The 26487-nt window shown below is 52.2% G+C and overlaps 1 protein-coding gene and 1 long non-coding RNA gene across 6 annotated transcripts; one reads left to right on the top strand and one right to left on the bottom strand.

Moving 5' to 3' along the window:
• Positions 1-1271: 1271 nt before the first annotated feature.
• ENDOU (endonuclease, poly(U) specific) lies at positions 1272-26336 on the top strand. Of its 5 annotated transcripts, none has more exons than XM_070270192.1 (11): positions 1272-1382; positions 7495-7574; positions 15462-15584; positions 18048-18119; positions 18630-18764; positions 19190-19361; positions 19743-19942; positions 22780-22893; positions 23540-23646; positions 24397-24539; positions 25186-26336. In XM_070270192.1, exons 3-11 carry the CDS (start codon positions 15467-15469, stop codon positions 25304-25306), a joined length of 1182 nt encoding a protein of 393 aa, XP_070126293.1. In that variant the 5' UTR covers positions 1272-1382; positions 7495-7574; positions 15462-15466; the 3' UTR covers positions 25307-26336. The 5 variants fall into 5 exon arrangements, with proteins under 5 accessions (XP_070126293.1, XP_070126292.1, XP_070126291.1 ...); XM_070270189.1 differs by lacking the exons at positions 1272-1382; positions 7495-7574 and adding exons at positions 10303-10418; positions 10686-10884; XM_070270191.1 differs by lacking the exon at positions 1272-1382 and having other exon boundaries at positions 7419-7574.
• LOC138924683 (uncharacterized) lies at positions 5069-15117 on the bottom strand. The gene is made up of 2 exons (XR_011439748.1): positions 14921-15117; positions 5069-5953 (listed from the first exon to the last, which is right to left on the bottom strand). It is a non-coding gene; the product is annotated as an uncharacterized lncRNA (long non-coding RNA).
• Positions 26337-26487: the final 151 nt, after the last annotated feature.

Below are 26487 nucleotides of genomic sequence, written 5' to 3'. Positions count from 1 at the left end.
GGTCAGGGCTGTTTGTAGGGGAATGGTGGTCCCTGAGGAGCCTTATTGTTACTATCACTTAGCAGAGATGCCTGTGTTCTGAGGCCAGCCTTGGGGGGTGTGGCAGAGAAGGGACAGGAGCTGAGGAGGAGGGATGCCTGCCTCCCGAGTAGATGCAGAGAGGCCGATGGCGCAGCCCCACTCCCGTGCACGGTCTCTGGGATCCAGGCAGGGCTTGGAGATGGCTGACTTCTGTCCACATCTTAATCCCTGGCCATGGACCTGCTGGAGCCTGGAGCCCCTCTCAGTGGCTGGCCAGGGTGACCCTGGGCTCTCCACAGTGGTCTGAGAGGACTCTTACAGCCCAGCTGCAGCTAGCTCCTTCTGCCGCCCCTTCCTGGCTCCGCTTCTGGTCCCTCTGCCTCCAGTGCATCTCAGCCTTTGGCTGGTGCTCATGCTGAGCTGAGGCCTCTGAGAGGTGGCCAGTGACAGAGAGGAAACCGAGGCAGAGGCTTCCGAGGGCAGCCCATGCCTTGCTCATGCCTCGCGGACTTCCCTGGAAGTCAGATTTCTTATCAGTGATGAGCATGGTCCCAGTAAGCTCTGTCAGCATTGAGTCCTCCTTCCCCTGCCCCTGCAGCATGTACCCTGGGAACCAGTGACTGCGGGGACCCCTCCTGCCAGGCCACTCACTTGAGGAAGCTCCAGGCGGGGCCTCCCTCCTCTCTATTCCCTTGCCAGGAAAGGGGAGGGGCATTGTCTGGCCCTGGAGGGACCTCTGGGCCCTAGGGATGACCCCAGAGTAGGTATTGAGCAGCAGGGCTCCAGGGCACGTGGAGGAGGTGGGCTCATAGCTGGAGGGAGGGGAGGGGCAGGCGTGGCCCTGCCCTTGCTCAGCAGGTGCATGTGTGGGGCTCAGGCTGGATGCACCCCCACCTCCCCTTGTCCCTACACTGCCAGACCTCTCGTCTCGGTGGTCATGGACACACGTGCAGACTGCCTCCAGAAAGGTGGGAGTCCTTGGCAAGAGGTGGCACAACCGGGCTCAGACCTCGGGTTTAAGTGAATCCGAGCAAGTCAACGAACAGTTCTCTGCCTCCATTTCTTCATCTGTAAGATGAGTGTGAGGATCTCAGTCCAGCTCTGAGTGACAAACAAGTCCAACTGTAGCTCTGGTTCCACAGCTGAGGTGACAGCTGTACCAGTCCTGTGTCCCCAGCCTGACAGAGGGGCAGTATCGCTCTGGGGAAGTCAGGCACAACGCACTCTCCCAGGATGATCCTGGGTTGGAGCGGATGGCAGGGGTGATCAAGCCAGTTCCTTTGCCCATGGACTGAGATGGAGGACTACAGGGCACGGAAGCTTCCAGAGCTGAGCAATCATGACATGAGGCCTACGCCTTGGTGAGTCAGGCCTCCCAGGAGCTTTCTTCTCTTCTAAACCCATTGTCTATCGGGTTTCGGCAAGACCCTCACCTGGCCGCGGCCCTCACCATCCTTTCAGACTCAAGGGCGAGACCAGCCCTGCAATAGCAGAAGCCAAGCATGGTGGGGAGGGTGTCTTCCATCAGCGTTTCTTCTTTTCTTCTCTGTGACACCTACGGCCCGACGGAACTTGGGCTACTTTTGAATCTCCCTTCAGCGCTGGACGGCCCTGCAACCTCCCAGCTGCCTGTCTCTTGGGCGGGACACCTTTTGGGCCTGTTGGAAGGGGTCTTGCTGGGAGAACAGTGCCCAGGGTGGCAGGAGGCCACCGACTGGGAGCTGGGGCCCCCGGTGACTAGGCTGGGTCACCACGGAGGGGGAAAGGCTCCAGGTTGTGGTGGCCTCATGCTCTGAGGGCTGTGTCACTTTCTGTTTCCCTGAATGCCCAGGTTGGGGGAGGGGGTGCCATCCTCTTGTGTCCTAGCAGCCCAGACTGTCTGCAGGGGGCTCCCAGTTTGTGTCCCAGCTTCAGGACAGCTATGATGGGAGGAGGAATTTGTGGGACTGCTGAGAGAAAGAAGTATGAGATCAGACCTTAAAAAATCTCTTTTACCTGGAAGGAGGTAAAGCAGAGAGGGAATGAGTGTGTCCTAAGGTGTGTGTCCTAAGAATGGAGGGGTAATTCCTCCTCTCAGATACATACACCCTACCCCTCCCTTAATCCCTTATCCTTAGCTTCCTTGGGAAGGCCTGGGGCAGATTAGGGGCCAGGCTGGGACTCTAGCTGTGGGATGCACACCAGGGAGGGTCAGGCCTCTCCAGCAGAGTGAGCACGATCTTGTGCAGGGGTAGGGCAGGCTGGGGAGCCCGACCTCTGGCCGCTCCAGCTTCTCTCCCTGGGAGCCAGTCCTTCCCTCTCCTCAAGCCGCATCCCACAGGACTGACACGGAGCTGGTGATCCGGCCCCCTCCACCCCCACTGCATTCAGCAGAGAGTTCGAGCTCATGGGGGGAGTGGGACAGACCTGCTTCCCGACAGCCTGGGCCAACGGCTACTCTGCTTCCCAAGTGGCAAAGGTTCATCTTCTTACTATTGCTATTATTTACAGTATTTATTGTGCCGATAGAGTCAGATATGAATCGTGGTTTCATCCTTTCCAGCACATCTATTATCTTATTTTTACCCTGGTGATAGGGCAGCTCTTTTTAGCCCTGTTTTACGGTCAAAGAAACTGAGGCACAGGAAGATTTGCCTAAGGTCACATAAGTGGTTAATAACAGAGTGACTGCTGAAGGACCTGGGTGTGTGTCAGCTATGCCTGTGCCACGGGCCAGATGCAATCTCCCTGAACCCCAGCATTTTCTTCTCTTGTAGGAATAGACCCAGGCATATAAATCCCTCCCTCCCTCCTTCATTTGGGAATCCTTCCTATGGGCCTGGTGGGGGCTTTGTGAACGGGACAGGCTGTCCTGGCCTCCTGGAACAGACCACCCGGCCAGGCAGATGCACACAGAACAAGGCCATCAGATGGGACAACATGCCGCAGAGGACAAGTCCAGAGAGCAGTGGACGCCTCAGGCCACAGGGTCTCTCTGCTCAGCCCTAAGCATTAAGGCCCACAGCTGTTCCCACGTTGGAGTTCACAGCCCCAGCCATCCAGCTCCCTGGAGCCCTGCACACCGGCCTACATAGCTGTGCCCGCCAGGGTTGGGGGTGCTCTCAGCTCATCCCTGGTTCAAGCCACTCAAACATCCTGGGTATCAGGCACGTGTAGTGGCTGATGTTTGGGGCAAAATCTCTGACCTGTCAGTTGTTCTTGATCCCTCTCTCCCTTCCATGGACCTATAGGCCAGAACATAAATGCATTTCCAAAATGTATCCTCCCCCTTGGCCCCATACACGAAGTTCTGGGCTTCTCACCCACCTGCCAGGGCTGTGGGCTAGAACTGGGTAGGTGTCCTCTCAGGTCTGTCCAATTGCCCAGCCAATCCAAGCACCACTCTCTGGGCTTCTGGATGCTCCAAGACCCAAGCCTGTCTCTCCTGCAGCCCAGCCTGACAGGGCACCTGAGGGTGAAGGGGCCTGTGGCCCAGGTGATGGGCTGCTGTCATCCCTCCCAGTGGTGGTGAAACCAGATCCCTCTGAGAAGCAGCTAGGCTGGGAGAGCATCTTCTCTTCCAAGCCTGGGGCCTTCTTGGAGCAGGTGGCCTTGATGGGGCCAGAGGGGGCTGCTGCTGGTGGTGGTAGGTGGAACACTGAGGCAGGAGATGGGCCCACGGATCCCCAGAAGGAGGAATAAGGCTTTTTTTGTGTGGGAAGGTGTGGGATTCTGGTTTGTATGTGTTTAGACTCTGACCAGTGTGGACCCTGGGCCTGAGGGCTGGATACTTAGGGCCTTGCCTGACTCTACCTGCCATGCCCTTGGCCTTGGGGAGCGCTCAGGGCCTCAGTTTTCTCACTGGGGGTGAGTTGTGGGCAGCCAGAGCTGTTCCTGGGCTGCAGAGTGGAGGAGAGGGCGGGTGCTCCTGGCTCTCAGGGGACTCAAGACAGCAGAGGGGTAGAGAGAGGGTGACTTTTTGGCTGGGGCCATGACAGCAGGACATTTTAAGCTCACTCTCCCTTCCAGAAAAGAGCCCTGTAAACCAGAGCTTGGGGCAGCACAGACGGGGGTCAGGGCGTCCTCCCTCGGTGGGCAGTGTTTTGGGCACAAGCAGCCTTGGCCTCAGCAGCTATGTGGCCTTGGGCAAGTCCCTTCCTCTCCCTGGGCCTCAGTTTCATTGTTTATGAACAAGGATTTGGACTAGAAGGTTTGGGGATGTTTTCCCGCTCTAGTGTCTATGACTTAGGCATCTCAAGGCATCAAAGCGGGCGAAGGAGCACAGATCCCTTTTGGTCATGAGGCTGCAGACCTCTGCAAGCATCTTCCCAGCAGTGGCCTCCAGCCAGACTGCCTGCAATAGGGAGAGCCAGCTGCAAGCACAGTTCTATTAGAAGGTTCTCAGAGAGTTCCCTGCCCCTAATATTGCCTCCTGCAGCTGCCTGAGTGCATGGCGGCTCGTCTCTCCCCCTTAAGTTCGACTTGTCTCTACAAGGGTCCTGTCGTGTAGACACATAACCTGGGAAGAGTCTGATGGTCACTCTCAAGAGAAGATAAGGAAAGGAGGAGCCCAGAGGCAATGGTGTTAGGGGAGTTTTCACACCATGGCGTCAGGGGCATGGTCCAAAGTATTACCTAGGGGAGCGCAGGGCCCCCTGAGTGCAAGTCAGAGGGAGAGGTGGTGGCCAGCTGCCCCAGCTCAGCTTTGCTGGGGCCAGGCCCTGCAGGACAACCTGTGTGCTGGAGGGAGAGCCTGCAGGTTCAGGCTGGACCCTCTGGCAGCCCACGGAGGAGGTCAGCCTTTGCTGTCCCTCCTCCCTCTCGGTTCTTGGCTTCTGCAGCAGGCAGCTGTTGGCAATCTCATCAAATAGAGCACAAGGCTCGGGAGGCCAGAGCCGTGCATTTGTTCCGCACTGAGGTGCTCAGAGTCCCGCAGAGAAAACCCCGCTCCCCAGGCTGCAGCCGCACCCCCAGGAAATAGGTGGTCACTTTTGGCAATCAACCCAGATGAGCTAGACAGCGTGTCTCATTAAAGGGTCATCCCCAAGACTCGGAAATACTCAAACTGTACATTTTGACAATATAAATTTATTTTTGAAATTGTAAAAGAAATCACATTATGGAGAGTTTCAATTAGAAAGCCGCCACTTTCTCATGCTTCGTGTCTCTGTTTTAGATGTCGTTCTTTCAGGAAGGGCTTCCCTAAGCATCCTATTGAAATTAAGTCTTCTGCGGCCCTATTTTTTTTTAAACACACACTTATCTGGTCTTATTATTTACCAGGCACTGTTCTAAGAGCTTTGCAAGTATTAACTCATTCAATCTTCACGAGAGCCCTGTAAGGTACTCTTACCAGCTCTATTTTACAGTTACAGGGGACCCAAGGCACAGAGAGGTCAGGGAAACTGCCCAGGATTGCACAGCTGGTGAGTGGAAGAGCTGGGATTTGAACCCAGGCAATCTGGCCTTTGAACCAGTGGCCTCAGCATCGTGTTCTGTCCTCATCATAGCTTTAAATGCACTTCGTCCATCATCTCGCCCCCATTTCAGGTACTGAGCTTCTGACTTTGCATCCACTTTGCTTAGTACAGTCAAGTAAATGAACAAATGAATGAGGAAGGGGAAATTGTTATCATCCAATCACCATAGCACAATAATTATGGTAATTTTGACAGATTGTAGATCTCTGGACCTTGGGTAGGAGTTGCTCCTGCCAGTCTGGTCCACTTCTTTGTGAAGGCAGAACAGCCAGCTGTGCCCACACACTTGGGGGGAGAGTTCCGCCAGATGCCTCTTGGCAGCGCCTGGCTCCTGGCTGGCCTCCGCCCGGCTCCGTCTTGACCTTGCCCTTGCTCACTCCGTGGCTGTCTCTCTGAGCCTCCTTATCGCTGTCTGCCGGTCTCATCGGCTCCTCTTTGTTCCCGTCTGTGCCTTCAGACCCTCTCCAAAGCCCCTGGCATTTGAGGATACGAAATAGAAATTTTATTTTGTAATCACTAGTAGGCAGTGTAAAACAAACATTAGCATAGGTGGCAAAAAATGGAGGCAGGTGATTCTTTGGGATCCTAAAAAGCAGGATAAAGTTGAGTTGTCTGTTACATTGTGGATTCAGAAGCTGCTGGAATCCCGGGTTCTGTCTGATCCCCGAGGTGGCTGCCCCTTGCAGTGGTGATGCCAAAGGGTGCTTTGGGGTTTAGGTCCGCCCCAGATTTCCATTAGTCCCAAATGAATGTACAATATAGCCAAAATAGTGTATTTGGTATGAAAACAGAACTACAAAATGAACCCCTACACCTACAGCCCTATACACACTTCCACCTGCTGCCCATGAGCCGCCCCCATCATGCACGAACTCTGGAACCTCCAGAGCTCAGGGAGGGATCCATTTGCTCTGCTCTGCTTGTCACCTTCCCCTGAGCCTTTGTAACAAGTGGGGCTGGAAGGCTCAGTTCTCCCATTCATTCATTCATTCATTCATTCATTGCTGGTCCTGGCACATGTTGACAGTTTTCTAACACACGTTGGGTGACAATACAAAGCAGTAGAGGGGACCCATGAGGCAGGGTCCCTGTCTCAGGAATTTTAGAGATGAGCTGAGGAAACAACCTGTATGGATGAGAAGTTAAATGGAAGTGCAGGGGTTAATCTACACTATGTTGGCAGCGACATCTATCAGAGGTGGCTGTGATGTGTCAGAGGCACACAGGACAAATATCAAGAACTGAATCCATAGGCAGGAGGGATCCTGTGGGTTGGGCGGGTGAAGTCAGGCTTTGTGGAAGATGGGGCTCCCCCCTGGAGCTGGAGGGTGAGTAGGAGAGGGACAGTCAGTGAGTGGGGGAAGGCGTTCCAGGCAGAGGACTGGCGTAGGGTTGGGCTAGCAGAACCAGAAACACAGCCTGGGACTCTAATGAATGGGCCAGGCAGCATCCCTGACTAATGCATCCAAGGCAGGTGTTGAGCATGATGCTGAATGTCGGGCTTCCCACAAACTTAATTACCTGGAAACACAAATTTGGTACCCAGCATACCAACCAGTGTGGGAGAAAATCTCACATGGAGCCATTCTAAGACACTTTCAATAAGAGGACACTACGGACTGAGGTGGTTCACGAGTGATGAGATGTGGGCGACCATCTTGGGCCTCTATCCTGGGGTACTCCCTGGCCACAGTGGGATGGCGGCTGGAGATCCAGCATATTCTGGTGCCAGGGTCCCCTTGGGAGGTGACTCCAGGCCACACCTGCACTGGGCCAGCTGCAGGGTCTTTCCAGTCTCTGGTCCTGTGCTAAAGTGACTCAGTTTCATAGAGGACAAGGGTGGTAGGACAGGCTGGCCTGGGCATATGCCCTCTTTAGTAGCCTCCTGCATCAGTCTCTCCCATAGCCTCTTGGTCCTGACATACCCCTGACCACCTTGGTAGTCTAGAGATGAGTGGAGTCTACTTTAAACAGCAGCCTAATGCTGGGGCTTCTCTGTCCTCTGTCCCACCAGAAACCAGTCGGTTCCAAGAACAGTTTTCCAGCCCAGCCTGAACACTGCCAGTTTGAGAACAGCACAGCACCAGGCATATGGTGAGCACTCTAAATATTTGCTGATGGAATTCCCATTCTCCACATCCCGGACTGCTGACTGCCTCCTGGATCCTTGCCCAGGTGGCTTCACCCCCTTCCCCATCCTCTGAGCCTCCACGGAGGCACAGCTGCACCCTCTCCTCACTTCCTCATGCTGAGGAGGCATCTCTGCTGGTGTTCTCATCATGAGTGTCCATCCACCATGCATCTTTCACAACCCTCTCCCCGCCCCAGGCCTCTGGGACCCAGCCTTCTGGGACTCCCAGCTTGCTGGCTGGCCACCATGGTGGCTGCTGGGGAGAGCTGTCATTAAAGAGTGGAAAGTCGATGTGAGAACCTAACTGTGGGAGGACTTGGAAAGAGGAACAGCAGTTTTCTATCTAGACCAGGCCCACTGGAAAGAGAAAGTGGTCTGAAATATAATTTAATGTGTCTATCTCTGTAGACATATGTGTGTGCATCTAAGCTTATGAGGCATCTCTGCGTAAATGTAGGGATGGAGGTTCATTTATTGGCTGAATGGAATTTTCCCTACCATCCTGTCTGCTTTTGTCCACGTCAGTACATCTTAGATTGTGAGGTCCTGGAGGTTGGGAATCGGCTCTGGGAAGGGGGATCCCTGAGCACCAGAGGCTGTCACGTGGAGGCAGGACAACCTCTTAGGATTGTTGAGGGCGTTGCAACATCATTTGAGAATTGGAACTAGGTGACACTGAGGTCCTTTTAATTCCAGTGAATCTCATTCCAGACCACTTTGCATAGTAACCCAGACAAAATTAAGTGGTCGTTGATGCTTTTTGGAGGTGAGATGTTTGTGGGGCCATGTAGCACCATTGCTCATCAGGATGGCCTCTGGTCAGAGGGATCTGGGTTTGAAGCCCTGCTGTATAACTTAATAATTGTGTGCTCCTGGGCATATCTCCCAACTTTTCTGTGCCTCAGTTTCCCCATCTGTAAAATGAGGATAACAATAGTACCTAGAGGGTTGTAGTGAGAATAAAGGAGATAGCACACAGGAAGCTCTTCATGTGCGACACGTGGTAAGTGCTCCATCAGGGTTGGTGGTTTGTGTCAAGGTTGACATTGTAGTTCTTGTTGGAAGACCCAGTCTGAAACTCTCGGGTCCTTATATGACCTGTCTGGCTCTACGGGGTCTGTCTCAACTGTCTTCCCAGCTCCCAGCCTTGCTCCTGACCTAAAATTACCCTGATGGAGGGTAGAGCTCCCACCCTCCAAGCTCCATCCCACAGTCCATTCGGCTGGACATCAGGGCAACTCTGGCCAGACCCCATTCTCACTCTAATGGCTTCGGCCTCAGCCAGGGTCCACCCAGGTGGAAGGGACAGACCATCCAGTCCCAAATTCTGGGGCGTCAGTGCTTCCTGGCCCAGCCAATGATGCTCTCCTTTATTCCCTAAATCAACTGGAGTTGGAGATATGTTCAACGTGCTGCCAATCCAGGGAGGGTGGATTCTGGCAGGCAGTGGCTCGGCAGCCCGTCTTCAGGTTGTGCAAATGAAACTTGTGCAACAAAGCAGCCATTTCTGCCCCTCCTTCCTTTATCCAGGCTTCCTTCCTGGAGAACAGGGCCAGGCTCACTCCTCAGTTGTGTTTCCGGTGTGAATCCCTTGCGAGGTGGCTTGCCTAGGCTGTCCTCCCCAGCCGTTACAGCCCATGTCTGGTCTCATCTCCACACAGCAAGGGTTTGTGGGATTCTCCTTAATCCACCGCAACTGCTCAACCTGGGGCCTGGACAGGAAGCCTCAAAAGTGAAGTCCGAGAACTTGGAAGGGATGGTCAGATCCAAACCCATCATTTCAAAGATGAGAAAACGGAAGACGAGAGAGAGGAAGAAACTTCCAATGTTCAAGTAGCCTGGTTGAGAAGGACATGCTCCCCCCACCACTTCTGGAAAAAAGTCCATTATAGAGTGGTCTCAATTGTTCATCAATTTTGCCTGTTTATATGAGACTTTTCTTCTTCTTTTCTTTTTTTGCTGGGAAAGATTCACCCTGAGCTAACATCTGTTGCCAATCTTCTTCTCTTTTTTTTCTCCCCAAAGCCCCAGTACATAGTTGTATATCCTAGCTGTAAGTCCTTCTAGTTCTTCTATGTGAGCTGCCACCACAGCATGGCTACTGACAGGTGAGGGGCGTAGTTCCATGCCTGGGAACTGAACCCGGGCCGCCTAAGTGGAGTGTGCCGAACTTTAACCCTTAGGCCATCAGGGCTGGCTCGAGACCTTTCTTTCTTGAGAGGGCTGAGAATCCCCATGCAGTGCTCTCTCTGGAAAAGACGTTTTGCTTAGCAGATATCACCTTTATTAGGAGGGGAAAACGTGGCAACCCCGAGTTGCGGCACCTCTGCTCTTGGACTTGGGAAGAAGGGAACCCTGAGAAGCCTCATCTCTGGGGAGGGGTCCTCAGTGGGGAGAAGCGTAAGTGGGGATGAAGGGAGGGGGGCCTTGGGCTCCCAGGAGAGGAAGGGTGGGCCCTTTGGCTGCCTTTGAGAGGCCTCTTGCCCTTCCCTGGCCTCATAAACCTGGAGCCTGTGAGAGCCTGAAACATATAAAACCTGGGATGCTGACTCAGTGAGTTAGAGGCCCATTTGCAAGATATTTCTAGGGTGGTTTAGCTGTGGTCAGCTTGATGGAAGTAAGAACAGCCCTCATTTCTGTCCTGTGCCTCCTAAATCTCTCCTTCCCATGACCCCAAACCAGCTTGAGCACTTACTGTTGGTCAAATGTGTCACGATCATCTTATTATGGTCCTCATGGTAAGCACCAGGAATTCAAAGATGAAGCCAGCCTGTAGCCCTTTGGAAAGTCAAGCCTGTGGCTTGCAGGTAAGTGGATATTTGGAGGGCCTCATCCAAAGATAAGCCCATGGGTGCCCCTAATTTGGACAGGGAACCCCCAAACTAGGACCATCTTGCTACCTGATGCATGACCTATTTTCTAGCTACCAGCAGCTAGCATGACCTGTTCTGAACATCTGGCGTTACCTGCCTGCTTAGTCACCTTCCCTCTGGCTTCAAACAGCTGTAGGGCCCCACCCTCTCTCCACCTCCTAACCACCTGGGATCCTTCCCTCCCCTTTTCCTTCCTGAAAGGATGTGGAGGTACCAGATCCACAAGCTCTGATGTCTTTAAAAGGATCAGCCTGGGAAATAAGGCTCATTTGAGAGCTGTGGCATTCACCTTGACTCTAGTGAAAGTCCAACAGCCAGTCTCCTTTTGGCCTCCAACTGGGCACCATGAGGGCCTGCGTCCCCCTGATAGTGGCCCTGCTCTGCGGCCTGGCCTGGGCTGGTAAGTTGCTATCTGGTGGGGATGAAAGGGTCCTGCATAAAGAAGCAGAGAGTCGGGGAACTGGGTAGAGGGTGGGGGTTGTGGGACAAGGGAAGGCCAGCTCTGTCCTAAAGGCATGGAGCACCTTAGACCTGTCCTCATCTGAGGTGCAAGGGTTGCCTCTGGAGGGGAGTGGACTGTGTGAGGGGAGTTGCAGGCTGATGGTCTGATGTCATGGAAGTCCCTTCTTGACATGTTGGAAGACTAGCTGCAAACCTCCCCTAGTGTAATCTGACTCTTGATCTCACACAGGTTTTGTTTTCTGGGGCCGCTGTATAGTGTAAAGCTGGGGCTGTGGCCTGCTGGGTTTGTGTGGCCTGGGTGCCCTTGGTCACTCCTTCTCCTGCCTGGGGATGGAGCTTGTTTGGGATGGGACCTTTCTGTAGGTAAAACCTTAGAAGATGGGCATGCTCAGGGGAAAAGCGGAAGAGCCCCTGACTGGGCCACGTGTTCTCTGGGGCTGAACGAATAGTCAGAGCAATTGGTCTTTGTCCCGGTGTTAGAGGAACTAAAGTACAGAGGAGGGTCCTGGCCCACAGTTATTAGCGGTGCAGAGGATGACACCGGCAGAAGAACTGGAACACTTTCCTGTTTAGTCGCTGTGCACAGTGCTGACGCTGATGTGTTAATTGGTGGTGAATGGGTGAGTAGGAACGAGTGCCAAGGGAGAGGGCTGGGCTGAGGGTTGTGGGGAGAATCCTCCTCTACTCAGAGGAGAAGGAATCGGAGCTTGATACTCATCCCTCCCAACCCAGGTTGTCTCTCATAGGACTGGTGTAAAGATTAATAAGATAATGTATAAGAAGCACCCTACATGGAGTGAGATCTCAATGAACCGGGGCTTTGATTATGATTATGATTGTAAATATTCCTGGGAGAAACCTACTCTTGGAGTCATTTCCAGTCAGGTTGTGGATAAAGTGACCCCTAATGGGATTCCTAAATGGAAAAAACTTTGGAGGGGAAAGCTGTTCCCAGGCCCCCCAACACTGGATGGGATTGTGCACCTGTATGCTGGCAGCCACTGCAGCGCCACTGGAATCAACTCTGTCTGGGCCCTGGGTGGTGGAGAGACAGTGGCACAGAGGGAGGGAGGGCATGTGTGAGAATGTCTAGCTTAGCGTGCAGGAGTAGCTGCTGGGTAATGACAACCTAGCCTCTGGAGGGGAGGGCAACTTGAGACATTCGGTCCCTGGAGGGACATCCCTGAGGGCAGAGGCAACAGTGCCTTCAGAAGTGCAGGTGGAATCCTGCCCCTGGGGCTGGTGATGGATGGAGGAGTGAGGGTCCAGTGGATGATGCCTCCTTCTTTCCTAAGGTGGGAGGAAAGAGGCTTGCTCTTGTCCATCCTATTCCAACATCTCAGAACTTAGAAGCAAGACTATGAATCATATGGAGGAGTCATTGGCAACCTCAGGTCCTTGATTGTTTCAAGTGAACTGAGGCAAGAGGCTGGTCCTGGAAATGAATCTTCTTGGTTCACTTAAGTCTCCATGGAAACAGCATCTGCGTCCCCCAGAGAGGCACAGCTGTAGGATGCCCCAACTATCAGAGGGGCTGAGTGCTGGCCTAATAGGGACATTGAGGCTTGGGACGAGGCTGTCTTGGTGGGCAGTATGGATAGGAAGTGGGCGTTCTGGTATATTCAAGTCTTGGAAGGTGCAGAGAAATTTAGCATTTCATGGGCGAAGGGAGGCCCTAAGCTCTTCATGGGGAATGGAGGGAGAATCTTAGTCTGAAAGAGGAAGACCATATGAAGAAAGGCAGCAAGAGAGAGAGAAATGAGGCAGAGGGACAAGGGGCAGATGGTTGCTGGAGCAGTGATTCAGGCACATGGCTGGTGCGAGGGGCAGACATAGAGTGTGTGAATTGGAGGTGCAGGGTTGGGGTACTGGAGTGAAGAGTCAGGGTGACTAGTTGTCTGAGGGTCCCCAGAACAGCACAGCCAGGTGCCTGCAAGGAAAAGTCCCTCCCACTCCTCCCTTCCACCCTCAAATCCCAAGGTCGTCTTGAAGCAGACCAAGTTTACATGGAAGCGTGAAGAACCCCTGGCCCAGGGTTCTTCCTGGGGACAAAGTTGTTGAACAGAGATGAAAAGTCCACTCAGTGAGGGCCAGTGGGGGGTGTTCTCCTGAGCTCCACAAGCTGACTATTCACTTGTAGCCCTTCTCAACTGGTGCCAGCTGCTGGAATGGGTTGAATTCTTTCCTTGGACTCTGCTGATCTGGCCCATTAAAAACGTTGCCCTGATTTGTCTGAATTCTCTCCCTTTGGATTCTGGGTGTACTGCCAGGCTGGCTGAGCAGGCAGCTGATGGCGCATTCCTCCTGGGCGGAGAATTTCTCCTGAAGATCTTTGCATTCGGGTTCCAAGGAAGCATCATTTAAGATTCAAGAGAAGTTCCCCTGGCCCGGAAGGGACAAATGGCCTTGAGTCTAGTCTTTTTTGGGGACAATCCACTGGATCAGAGGCCTGCCTTCCTGGCCACATTGGAGCCCTGTACACAGCGTGAGGTTGCCTCAGGACCTGGGTTAACCTTGGCCTGACACCTCTTTGATGTAAAAGAACACAGACCCACAGTGATGATGTCAGCTAGGAAACCAGCATAAATGTGCTGACACCCCAGCCCCAAGGATGGCCCAGCTGAAACCTAGGGAGGGAGTCAGCTAGATTAAGTATGTCGACAGTGAGGACTGCTCGAGGCAGTCTGAACACCTGTCACCTTGAAGACAGGCGTGGAATATTGCCACTGCTCATTTACCTAATAAACACTTCTATAGAGCTACTATGTGTCATGCACTGTACAAAGTGCTTTTAAAATATCAACTCATTTAATTATTGTAAATATTCCAGGAGATAAGCTTCACTATCATACTTTTACAGATCAGGAAACTGAGGCACAGAAGGTCAAGTAACTTGCCCAAGATCACATAGCAAGAAAGCAGCAGAACCAGAATTCCAGCCCCAAGCAGTTTGGCGCCAGAGTCAAGTTCTGGATGTCTCTGCTGTGTCACCCTCATTCGCGTTGTATAAACCCTAATCCCAGAATCCACACCAATAATAAACCCATATCCCTAATATTTACCTCCACCCCACTCCAGGCTAAAGCGAGATACTATACTTGTGCGGCATCCCAGTCAGAACCGAATCCCGAATCGAATCCAAGGCACAACCCATCATTTCTCCTCTCCTAATCCTGACACATGCCTCGATACTAGTTTGCTGCTAAACCAACCCCCCATTCCTTAGCCAGACATCAATATGAAATTGTTACTTTATCAGTACTGTAACTCAAGCCCGAATCCTAACTGTAGCTCTTAATCTAAGCCTAAGTAACCCCAACCCCAGCCCAAATTAGGTGTCAGTTTCCTCATTCATACACACTCTGCTGCTAATGGTAACTCTGACTCTGATCTTGACATTCTCCGTAACCCACAGCCTGACCCCTAAACCCAGCACTCGCTCCATCCAAACCTCAGGAACCGCAAATGGAAACAAAGGCTCTGTTATCACCCTTCAAGCCCAGAGTGGAAGGAAAGGGCCCCAAAGCAGCCGTCATGCTGGCTTTCCCCTCCACTGTCTTGCCTGTGGTGGCCGTGGGGGGCTTGTTTTTCTAGGAGTGGTGGTGGGTTTGTACAGTTTCTTTCAAAAATTTTTTTTGTCTTAAAATTCCCCCTGTGGCCAAAAGCTTGCTTCTGCAAGCCCTTTGGCTGGAGTGAGGGATGTGGTCTGTGGTTACGGAACAGACGCTGTTCCAAAGCCCAGTTCTCACTCACACCCGCCTCATTCCCCACCCTGAGCATAAATGAACCCAAATGCATTCCAAAGACGACAAAGAAACAGAAAGATGTGACATGGGGGAAACAGGGTCCCGAGGAGACCAGATGACGGAGAAGGAAGAACAAAGAAGCAGAAGACATGAAAGGGATGGGATGAGAGGCAGGCCGTGGGTCCAGGGGGAGAGGGCAGGTGGGATCACTGAGCAGCAATGACTCACCTTCATCTGTGTGACAGGTGAATGGTGGCCTATGGGCCATGTCCAGCCCACAGACCTCTTTCTTTGTTCTGCCTGAATTTTCTAAAAGCTGGAAAATTTCACATAAAAATTAAGGCTTTTCTTGAAAAACTGGAGGCTCTGGCAACACCGAGCCTGCATCCCAACATGGCAGCAAATGGCTGGAGCTGAGGAGTGGCTGCCAATTTCAGGCAGGGCATGGCTCCCAAGTTTGTCACAGTCCCCACCTCTTCCTTCTGCCTCCCTAATTCTTTACTTGTTTGTGTTACAGGTCAATCCCCGGTGGGCATGTGAGTTTGTGATCCTCCTCTGTATTACGAGCTCTGCACTACTTGGTGGGCGGTGGGGACGAGGCTTATGTTACTCACTGGAGGCCGTGCATGATTTCTCCTTCGCAGATAGCAATGACCTTCCCTGCCAGGAGGGGCCCCCGCCCCTGTCTGTGAACCCTCCCACAGGGGGTAGCTTGATGAAGACAATATGATCCCACTCGAGCTGACTTTGTGACCTTTACTGCCCATAGGAAAAATGGAGTCGTGTGTATCTCGCTGTAATGAGAAATTCACCCGGGGTGCTGCCTGCCAGTGTGACCGCCAGTGTGCCCGGCACGGGGACTGCTGTGAGGACTATGAGGAGCTGTGTACTGGTGAGGCTGCTTGTGGGTGAAGGGCCTGGGAGACACGGCAGGCCGGGCCATGTCTGCTGCAGCCTGCCCGAGGGGACCCTGGCTCGGGTGTCCAGCTGTCCAGAGCAGGGTTCAAGACAAGGATGCTGAGGGGCAGAGCAGGGCTCAGGGATGTGGCTGCCAATTGTCCCAGGTTTTCTAGGATGTCCCCAACTTAAAATACAGTAGATGTCATTTACCTGGATTACCTGATGTATCAGGATTAATAATATCTTGAAAGTTTAATTCCAAAAAAAGCAAAATGATAAAAATGATATTTTAGCATGTACTACGTTACCAATTGTTATTTAATACTTTAAATTACAAAAGTATAAAAGTGGCCGTGAACTTTCTCAACTTGCCTGCCATCAGGAAGTCTACATGGCATCACAGTGACAGTCACAATTCACACCACTCTTCCTATAGAGAATGCACCAAGTGGCCACAACTTCTCTAACCTGTCATTCCCAGTCCAGCAATTAAAATGAGACACATGCTGCCCTCAAAAGCCAATTGTTGGGGCCGGCCAGGTGGCGCAGCGGTTAAGTTTGCACGTTCTGCTTCTCGGTGGCCTGGGGTTTGCTGATTCGGATCCCGGGTGCAGACATGGCACTGCTTGGCTAAGCCATGCTGTGGTAGGTATCCTACATAGAAAGCAGAGGAAGATGGGCACCAATGTTAGCTCAGGGCCAGTCTTCCTCAGCTAAAAGAGGAGGATTGGCAGCAGTTAGCTCAGGGCTAATCTTCCTCAAAAAAAAAAAAAAAAAAGCTGATTGTTCCTCTGCTACTCCAATGACAGTTTTAAATGAATCATTTAAAAAAAAATAATTTTGAATGATCTCCTTGTTTGGATATTTCCAATGTTTTAAACTCGCAGATGAATGATCTTCTGCTTCGTGACACAAAGCCTTGCTAGGTTCACTGTCAAACCATGTGCCCCAACTCCTAGTTTGGAAAACATGGTCACTGACGCCATGGTAGATAATGGCCAGAAAGACCACTACATATGGCTGTACAGGTTGTGCACTGCACAAGGGCACCTGGCTGAGAGGACAAGTTGGACGAAAATCTAACCTGCACTCTTCTCGCTAAGCCATGTGCCTTGGTGCAGAGCTGTGTCTGCCAAGAGAAAGGAGTGCCTTTTCCTTATTTGCCCAAAGATGGTATCTGCTGGCCCAGCCATGTGCCCACAGAGCTGCTTCCACCCAGAAGGAAGCTTCCTTCATTTACACAAAACTACCATATGTTCCAGCAGAGGACCTGATGTTCAGGCCCAGGTGGGGAGACCCAGGCTCTGAGCTCAGTGCCAGAAGCAGAGCCTAGCCGTTTCTGCTGCCCACGTGCCCCATTCAGCAGACACAGGAAGGCTTGTTCACCTTGGACCATCAGGTGGCATTTCAAGATAGAGACAATACCCAGCTTAGGAGCCATTTCCTCTGTAAGTCTCTGATTTCCAACTCAGAATCCTTTTCCCATACAAAGAAATATTATAAATGATGGTTAAGACTCCAGATCAGCTCACAAAAGTCTATTTAGCGTAAAATGTGGATGAATTAAGAACCCTGTGGATTGCCAGCACTTAGAACACAGCTTAGTACAAAGTAAGTTACCAGAAGATGTTTACTGATGGAATGAATAACCTGACTTGTGGTTCTGATGGTAATAACACAGTACCGTCCAGCAGCCTCACTAATAGATTCTGAATCACTTTGTACTAATGTTGTTTCTTTGGGGGGTATTATTCCACTGTGCGATGAACGAAGAGCTCAGAAATGTGCCTCCCTCCACCTCCTTCCCCACCGCCACCCCACCCTCCTCTGCCTGGAGCCCAGGCTGCAGTCACCCAGCTTGCAGGTCCAGGGAATGCGGCCTCAATAGGAATGTGCTTTTCTGAGCACGCCCTCGCAGACACAGTCTTTGTGACCGTTGCCAAGTGTTGCGAAGAAAGAAGGGAAGTTGGTATCTCAGGAAACAGTTCTGGTTCCTGGAGGCCCTGGGAGGGGTTCACCCTCGACCCTGACTGGACTTATTATAGGTAAAGGACGTCCCCAAGTGAGGGCCTTGTCATTTGGTCAGCCTATCCATCTATCAACTTTCATTAAAGAAAAGTCATAACCCAAATCAGAGTTTTCAGTCCAGAGGGGACCAACTCCTGCCTCCTCTCCCCATCTCAGGTGAGCAGACAGTAGCAGAGAGGTTAAGTGGTAAGAAGGGTTGTCACGGGGAGAAATCCTTATCACTTTTTATAGCCGTTTTCAATAACTGTCCCTTTCTGGCTCCCATTTCCAGTTTTTCTCCTCCCTGTCTTGGTACTTGTTCGTTGTACCCTAGCCTCAGTTTTGTATTTACTTCCCATGCACACGCTTGTCCCTGGGGAGCTGAGACTCAGAGATAAGTGGCAGGAACCCTCAGGATGCTTGGTGACTTTACTTCTCTGACCTACAGCTGAAGAGGACCCCAAAGAGCCAGAGCCATTCCTGGAGCTGGAGGGAGAGACGGAGGAGGTCCCGGCTACCAGTGAGTCGGCCTCTGGGGGTGGGGTGGGAGTCGGGGAGCTTCAGGATAAGGGAGGAGGGATGTGAGAGGGTGACAAGGAGGGGGCAGCCATATCAGCGACACAGGCCCAGGCCGAAGCCAGACGGACCCCAAAGGACCCCTTGGAGGTGGTGAGAGGGGCTGGCTGGACTCTTGGGGCCTGTGGGGGAAGACAGCTGAGGGCCCCAGCAGCCTGGGGGCAGGCAGGAAAGAGATTCTGAGGCCTGTGGAGAGGCCAGAGAGGGAAGTGGAAGAGATTTTATCTTTAGAGTGGGAAGATTATAAAAACAACAGGCCAGAAAGTAGAGTTCGGCATCAGAAAGGACTTCCGGACTGTGAAGGAAGCCTGTTTGTTTAAGCTTGTTTGTTTTCCTGACCTGGAGAATTTAATGGGAAGAGTGAGGGGAACAAGGCCCAAGGGGGGACTGGCCTTGATGTGATGGAGCGACCTCTAGAGGTCTGCCCTGGACATGCCTCCCCCTGTTCTCTCAGACTTGTACTCCGCACCCGACTCCTGTCGGGGCCGCTGCCTCGAAGCCTTCGACAAGCACCACCAGTGCCATTGCAATGCCCGCTGCCGGGACTTTGGGAACTGCTGCGAGGATTTCGAGAGCCTGTGTGACCACGGTCAGTCTCCTGCCCCCTTTAGCATCGCCTCAGAGACAAAGGAACTCTCTAGAGCATGAGTTCTCCGAGTGGGGTCCCTGGACCAGCGGCATCACTCTAGGGCTTCACCCCAGACCTACTGAACCAGAAACTCTGAGGGTGGGACCCACCCATCTGTCTTAACAAGCCCTCCAAGTGCTTCTGAGGCATGTCAAAGTTTGAGAACCTTTTCCTAGAGGAAAGGGACAGTGTGGACATTCTGTGGGCAAGGCCATGTGCTGATTTTAAGGATCCTTTAGGCCCTAGGCCCCTGCCCTCCAACCCCTAGGACGCCTAATTGCAGCCCCTCTCCCTCGAAGGTGCCCAGGAGGGGGTGCACATAGACAGCTGCCTCCCCCTGGCCTTCCCTCTGGCTCTGAGACCACCGCTCCCCCAATTCCTCCCAGAGGGCTTCTCCCACAGCAGTGACGCCATAACCAAGGAGGAGCTGCAGAGCATCTCTGAGAAGATCTACAGGGCGGACACCAACAAAGCCCGGAAGGAAGACATCATCATCAACAGCCAGAACTGCATCTCCCCGTCGGAGACCAGAGACCAGGTGGACCACTGCCCAGAGCCGTGAGTTCCCTTCCCTCCCCCTCCCCAAAGTCTCTCCCGAAGTTTTGCTCCTTTTCATGCCTCAGCTCTTTTCTCAAGGCAGGCAGGATCAAAGGGAGAGAAAAAAATAGGTCTCCAGAGACAAATAAAGCCATCTAGGGAACTGTGGGTATCCAGTGGGAGGGTTTCTGTGTGGGCCAGCCTGAGACTAGAACTAGCCTTCCAAGAGATGAAGTGGCAGAAAAAAGAGACCTCATGCATGGCCTTCAAGAGTATCTGAAGTCCCCCGTCTGCTCCTGAGCCCAGCCCTTGCCTGCCTGCCCCTGGCCCATCTGCCAGTTCCTGGAGGGGGTTCTGCTCCACGTTCAGGCCTCTCAGTGGGCCTCGCTCCACCTCCCCCAGGCTCTTCTCGTACGTCAACGAGGAGCTGTTCTCCAAGCCCACCTACGCAGCCTTCATCAACCTCCTCAACAACTACCAGCGGGCGACGGGCCGTGGGGAGCACTTCAGTGCCCAGCAGCTGGCTGAGCAGGATGCCTTCCTCAGAGAGGTCACGAAGACGGCAGTCATGAAGGAGCTCTACAGCTTTCTCCGTGACCAGAGTGAGTGAGCCCTGCCAGGCCCCATGAGGTGGTGCTGAGGACTCAGGTCTGCTTGCTGAGAGCCAGGCACCTCTGGGTGCTCCATGGTGGGGACTATGTGGAGGCCAGTGCACATCTGGGAGGGGGCAGGGAGGGGGCCAGAGAGGTGCCCAGAAGAGATCATGGGCCCAAGTGGGAGCTGAAGAATCCTGTCTGACTTGGAGATTACCCTACCTGTTGACTTGCTTTATCCCCCTACCCCACTGCTCTGGGTTCTCTGCAGGGCAAGCAGCCACCCTACTCCGCCCCAGGGTGCTTCAGCTGGTCCCAGAGTCAGCACCACTTTTCAGGCATGTCGAGTCCCTCAGTGTTCTCCCTCCTCCTGCACTAAGTCCAGGAAGGAGCTCGGCCCACCCCACATTTTTTGCTGGGGAAACGGCAACAGAAAATCAACAAAGGTTCAGAGAGGGAAGTTCTACCGGGAAGGATTCTGGTTGGAGGGGTTCCAGAGAGAGAGAGACATTCCAAGCAGACCAAAAAAGGTTTAGGCCACAGGACTTCTTGGCACGGGGCTGTGTTTGTTAGTGTCCTCCAGATTCCTCTCCTGACCTCCAGGCCGCTGGGCTCTGTTTCAGGGGTGCTCTGTCCAGGTCTTTCTCCCATGGCTGTGGGATCGCTAATGCTCAGAGCTGCTGCATTCCATCCTCTGGCCTCCCTTTAAGAATTAGGAACATGCTGTTTTTAGGTAAAGCCAGTGGCACAAAAATAATCCGTGTGAAGAAGACCCAATCCTGCACCGCCCCCTGGTGTTCTCTTTGTAGTAAATAAATGAGAGAATCTTGGAGGTCCAGACGGAGGCCCCCAACATTTCAACTGAGAGAAATAGAGGCCCAGACAGGCTAGGTGACTTGTCTGAGGCCACAGGGGAAGTTGTAAGCAGAGGCAGGACTGGAGCCTAGGGTTCTGATCCCAAGGCCAGGCTGTTCCATTTCTCACCCTGTCTTCACCTCTCTCCTGTCCAGATCCCACATATTCTTAAAGTTCTAGCTTGCATCCCGCCACGCTGATGAAGCTGCTCCTGCCCCAGCTCACAGCTGGCCTTTGGGTCTCTTCAGAGGTGAAGGGTTTGGGGTGTGGCCCAAAATAGCCTTGGGCCAGAGAGACTTGGTTTGAGTCCGGCTCTGCTACTTGCCAGTGTTTCTACCCTGGGCAAATTACCTGCCCTGTGCTGAGCCTCATCTGTGAAATGGGGTCTTGGAGGTTAATGCATGTAGCTCACCCAGTGGAAAGCCTGGCACCTAGTCAGTGGGAGCCATTCAGATTGTGCAACAATTTTCTGTTATTTTGTGTAAATTTAGTCTTATTTTCCAACTGTGTTTTAAGTCCTGGAAAGGAGGAAAGATGTCTGGTATCTCTTTTGTCTCCTCTGCACACAGTTCTGGGCAGTAAACAGTCGATGTTTGATGGCTCCCTAATTTAGATCCCCAGCCGGGAACTTTCCCTGGGTTCCAACTGCCTTTTTGACATCTCTACTTGGCTGTCTCACTGGCGTCTGCTCAGAGCTCAGTGTAAAGAGAACTCATCATTGCTGCCTCCTTCTGTAGACTGTCCCTTCCTCAGTCTTCCTCGTCTCGAAAATGACACCACAATTCATCCAGCTGTTCAGGCCAAAAGCCCAGGAGTTATATTCAATTCTTCTCTTTACCTTACTGCTCCCCACCCCATCTTCTCCATCCATCAGTAATGTCTGTCACTTCCACCTTCAGAATCTATCTCTGATCTGCCCGCTTCTCGCCCCTCCCGGACAGTTGCCACTGCAGTCTCAGCCGCCACCACTTCTGACCTGGACAAAGTGTTAGTCTCAAAACTGGGCTCTCTGCTTCTGCTCATCTGCCCCATTGATCTTTTTACATACACAACCAGAGTGAGCCTTTAAAAAACAAAGCTCCTAGGACGTAATTCCCCTGCTTAAAACCCTTCAGCGGCTTCCCCACCACCAGGAAGCTATAGAGTGGCTGGAGATCAGTTTCTGGAGCTAGATTGTACGGGCTCAAGTGCTGTCTCTACCTCTTATTAACTAGGTAGTCCTCGAGCAATGTAACCTTTGTCTGCCTCAGTTTCCTCATCTCTAAATTGGGGATAGTCAATACCAACTTGATAAGAAGATTCATTGTAAGGACTGAGGCACATAGAAGGTACTCAGTAAATCTAAAATATCTTTGTGATTTTTACCGTTTGCCTGAGACCCAGCCTTCTTGCCATGGCTTGCATGATCTCGCCCTGACTACCTCTCGGACCTCCTCTTCTTACACTGCCTCCTCCTGCTCACGATGCTCCAGCCACATTGATTTTCTTTGAACACCAAGTTCCAGTCGTCCTGGAGCACTTGCTGCTCCCTCTGAGTGGAAGAATCTTTCCCCAGATATTTGCATGGCCGACTCCCCATCCTTCAGGTCTCTGATTGGTGCTGCCTTCTCAGAGAGGCCTTTCTGAGCTTCCTTTCTGGAAGAGCCCACACCCGCATCCCCACCATTGTCATCATGGATAATCTGCTTTATTTTCTTCTTAGCACTTGTCTGAAATCGTGTTGTTTGTTTATTGTTTATTTGTTTATTATTTGTCTCCACTAGAATGTAAACTATAAAGGCTTTGTCTCTGAGGTTCCCTGCTGAATCCTCAGCCTCTAGATCTGGGCCTGGCACAAAACAGGAGCCCCACAGATAACTGCTAAACGAACAATTGGATATCTTTGTCGGTTGAACCTACGTGTCTCTGGCTGGAGCAGGTGGCCCTTCCTTGCTTCCCAGGATCTGGCCCTGCCTTCCCCTCTCCTAAGTCCTCTGTGTTCCTCTCCCCAGACCGCTACAGCTCGGAACAAGAGTTCGTCAATGATTTGAAGAACATGTGGTTTGGGCTCTATTCAAGAGGCAATGACAAGGGGGATTCAAGTGGCTTTGAACACGTCTTCTCAGGTGGGGTCACTCGACTTGGAAAGAAAGAGTTGGGGGGATAAAGAGAGACAGCATTCCTAAGGAGCAGGGCAGCCTCAGGCTTTGATGAAACAGCAGCCAACCCAGCTAGCAGGGAGAGACATGTCTACTCCCAGGCCAAGAGGGAGGGTCTGAGGAGTCTCTTGTGGAGGCTCTAAGGGAGAAAGAAGACCAGATACTGAGGCTTCCAAGGGGCACATGCAGGAAGGGAGACGTGTTGGGGGGCATGTTGTCTACCTCTGAGGGTCCTCGGCTTCTAGAGCTTGGTCAGCTGCTTCCTAAGAGGGCTGTGTTCTTTCTCCCCACTGCCCCACTCCATAAAGCTCTGCTTAAGTCTGGTTTGCTCCTGGGGAAATGGCTCAGAGGAGTATCTCAGATTGGAACCAGGGTCAGCTGGGAGGAGGAATTCTCCTAAGGGCTTTAGTCGAAAGGTTGGGGGGGGGGGGCGGTGGGCGCTTCCTGAGGTGAGAGTTAGGGATGAGAGGTACTCTGGGAAGTTGGGGCAAGGAGCTGAGCTGGTGAACATTCTAGGAGTCAGAGACTGGAGAAGGGGGACAGCTTTGGCATGGGGAGGGGAAGGGAGTGGGATGGGAGGCCCAGGTCACCCACCTTGGACTCTTTGTTATAGGTGAAGTCAAAAAAGGCAAGGTCACTGGCTTCCATAACTGGATCCGCTTCTACATGCAGGAGAAGGAGGGCCTGGTTGACTATTACAGTCACATCTATGACGGTCCCGTGAGTACTGAGTGCTGACCCCATGGGCTGGAAAAGCCTTGTTAGTACCCGACTTCCTGCCCTCATTCAGTATTCCAAACAGTCAGACTTGTCTCTCACACCGACCCTCAACGGCAGCCTAATGGGGATTGTGAATATAGCTTCCCTATCTGCTGGAGAGCAGGTTCAGCCATCCAGGACTCTGGGACTCCCTTCCAGACAGTGAAGGCTCCAGAACTGCAGGAGACAGGAGGCAGAGGGCACCATCTCTGGATGGGAGGCAGGGACGGCGGAGGATTCTCAGAGGGGAGAACCAGAGACACGCAATTACCCACTGCCCAAATTTCCTTAGAATGCTGTGTCAGCTGGAAGTCTCAGCCTGGCTAGTTTGAGTTAAACTCCTTATATTTGATGAAAAAGAAACTTTGCTGCCCTGTGCCAGGCAATAATTTGGGGGCAGTAAACTGTCCTTCTCTTCCACATGTGAGGGCCACAGGGAACAGTTATGCCCGGCTCCCCAGGCATTGGTCATGTGGTGATGCTGACTCTGGCCTCCTTAGGAGATGCGCACTGGCAGCTCCAGACAGTGTCCAAGCAGGGCTTAGACACCTTAGCAGGGCAGACTGTTTCCTCGGTCCATTAAAGAAGCCAGCCTCCCCGGAATGCTCACAAGACCCCTAATGGGCCCTCAACAAATCCATTTGGCACCCCTCGGTCTGACTCCCCTCCATGTCATTCACCAGACCCCCTTTGCCACCCTTCTCTCGGCAGTGGGATTCTTACCCCGACGTGCTAGCCATGCAGTTCAATTGGGACGGCTACTATAAGGAAGTGGGCTCGGCGTTCATTGGCAGCAGCCCTGAGTTTGAGTTTGCACTCTACTCCCTGTGCTTCATCGCCAGACCGGGCAAAATGTAAGTACTGGGCCAGCCAGGCCTGGGGAGTAGGCCAGGGCTGTAGGCTGTCCTCATGCAGGATATTCAGGAGCCCCGGCTTAGAGGGCTTGGACAAAGTTTTTTTCACTTGGAAATGAAGCTGTTAGATTAGCTTGATGAGGGCCAAACTTCATCCTAGCAGCAGAACCACCTCCCTTCTTTCTCTCCAAGTGAAATCTTATGCAGGACCTTAACATATTGAACAGTTAGAAATGGAGTTGTCCTGGGGCTCCAAGCCTCTCGATTTGGCCCCCAAGGCTGCTTAGGGGAACCCTAGAGCCCCAGAGAGTACAGTTTGAAGCTACTGGGCCTCACATTCTCTAACAGTTGAGGACTCTGGGTCCTACTACTTCTGAAACCCTGCGTAGACATTTAATTTCTGGGGGTTTCGGCTCCAGAATCTTGGATTTTAGAATACTTCTCTGGGAAAGATGGGGAGCAGTGTTCTTTAAGGAGATAGAAAATAAGGCATAGATTTTGAAAGGGCTGCTTGCATGTGGGGAGCTGGAGGCGGTGGCTGAAGCAAGCTGTGGAGCCCTTCTGTATGGGTTTGGCTTGATCCTTCCAGCCTGGGAACAGACGTGGAGTGAAGCAGCCCCTATAGTTTCATGATCTTTCCTCACAGGTGCCAGTTAAGCCTGGGTGGATATCCTTTGGCCATCCAGACCTATACCTGGGACAAGTCCACCTATGGAAATGGCAAGAAGTACATCGCCACAGCCTATGTGGTGTCTTCCACTCAATAAAGCTTGGAGCCAGAAAGGGGCATGAGGGCAGTGAGAGCTCATGCAGGACTGAGGTGCTATCTGCTCCAGGCTGGAGAGGCGACGGAGGAGACTGGGAGGGATTCCCAAATCCAGAAGCACCCATATGGGAAAGAGAGAAAAGATACAAATTAGAAAAATGCAGAGAAACAGGCAAATCTTTGCCCTCCAGCATTTTGGAAAGAGTTCAGAGAAGGTGGGAGCCCTCTATAGCTCTTTGCCCTGATGGGAAGTGTAACCATGAACAAGTCATTGACCTCTCCAGGCCTCATGTTTCCTTTTAATGTAAAGGGAAGGGGTTTGCCCCCTTTCTTCTTTTGGGGGTTGGTAAGAGGGCAAACCTGATGATATTATTACTGTGAAGGTGTTTTCAATTGTTCTTAGGAAGAACGGCTGATAGAAATTCAAGATTACAATAATGGCTGTTATTGTACACAGCCCTGCAAACTGCAGTTCAGCCCTATGTTGGGGCCTCCAAAGAAATCAGGCCATGGGAATCAAGCAATGGGTATTTGGTCTTTTCTAGGGTTAGATCCTCTCAGAACAGGGTCTGGGAGAACTCTGATGCTGATGGAGAGGGTAATGGATTAGCACAGTGAGTGGGCTGGGAGGGAGTGGACTTCTCCAGGCCGAAGAGTTTTTGTAGCCAGCTCAATAACTGCATCTAGAAGCTTCCTGCTTATAGATATTTAGTGCAGTTACAGAGCCATATTTGATCCCAAATAGTTTGTGAAAGAGTTCCCTTCCTAGGAGGAAGATTTTGCATCAGAAGAAGAAAGGAACCCAGAGCTTGGTGTCATGAACATAATTATTTTATGTCTTATCCAGCAGCCATAATTTGCATAAACTTTAGAACAGAAGACCAGGGAGATGGGGGCTCCCTACTTCAACCTCAGTTATGCATTTCTTCCCTGACCCCATTAGGAACCAGATGCTGTCTCACAGAGCCAGGCTTGAACTATGGTTTAGAGGGTTTGAGTCTTCAATTAAAGTCATTTAAGAAAACTTGAAATGTGTCTCTTCTTTGTAGATGGCACCCCTCAACTGTCTGTCTCCCTGCCTTTTCCCTGGAACAGAGCTGGGAGTGATGCTTCTGGCTTTAGCGTCTCGTCCGGATGGATTGAATAATGTGGTACCTCGGTGAAGTCCCTGAGGACTCACCA

The sequence above is a fragment of the Equus caballus genome, chromosome 6 (assembly GCF_041296265.1).
Source record: "Equus caballus isolate H_3958 breed thoroughbred chromosome 6, TB-T2T, whole genome shotgun sequence".
Classification (NCBI taxonomy): Eukaryota; Metazoa; Chordata; class Mammalia; order Perissodactyla; family Equidae; genus Equus; species Equus caballus.
This window is presented reverse-complemented; position numbering and strand designations above follow the sequence as displayed.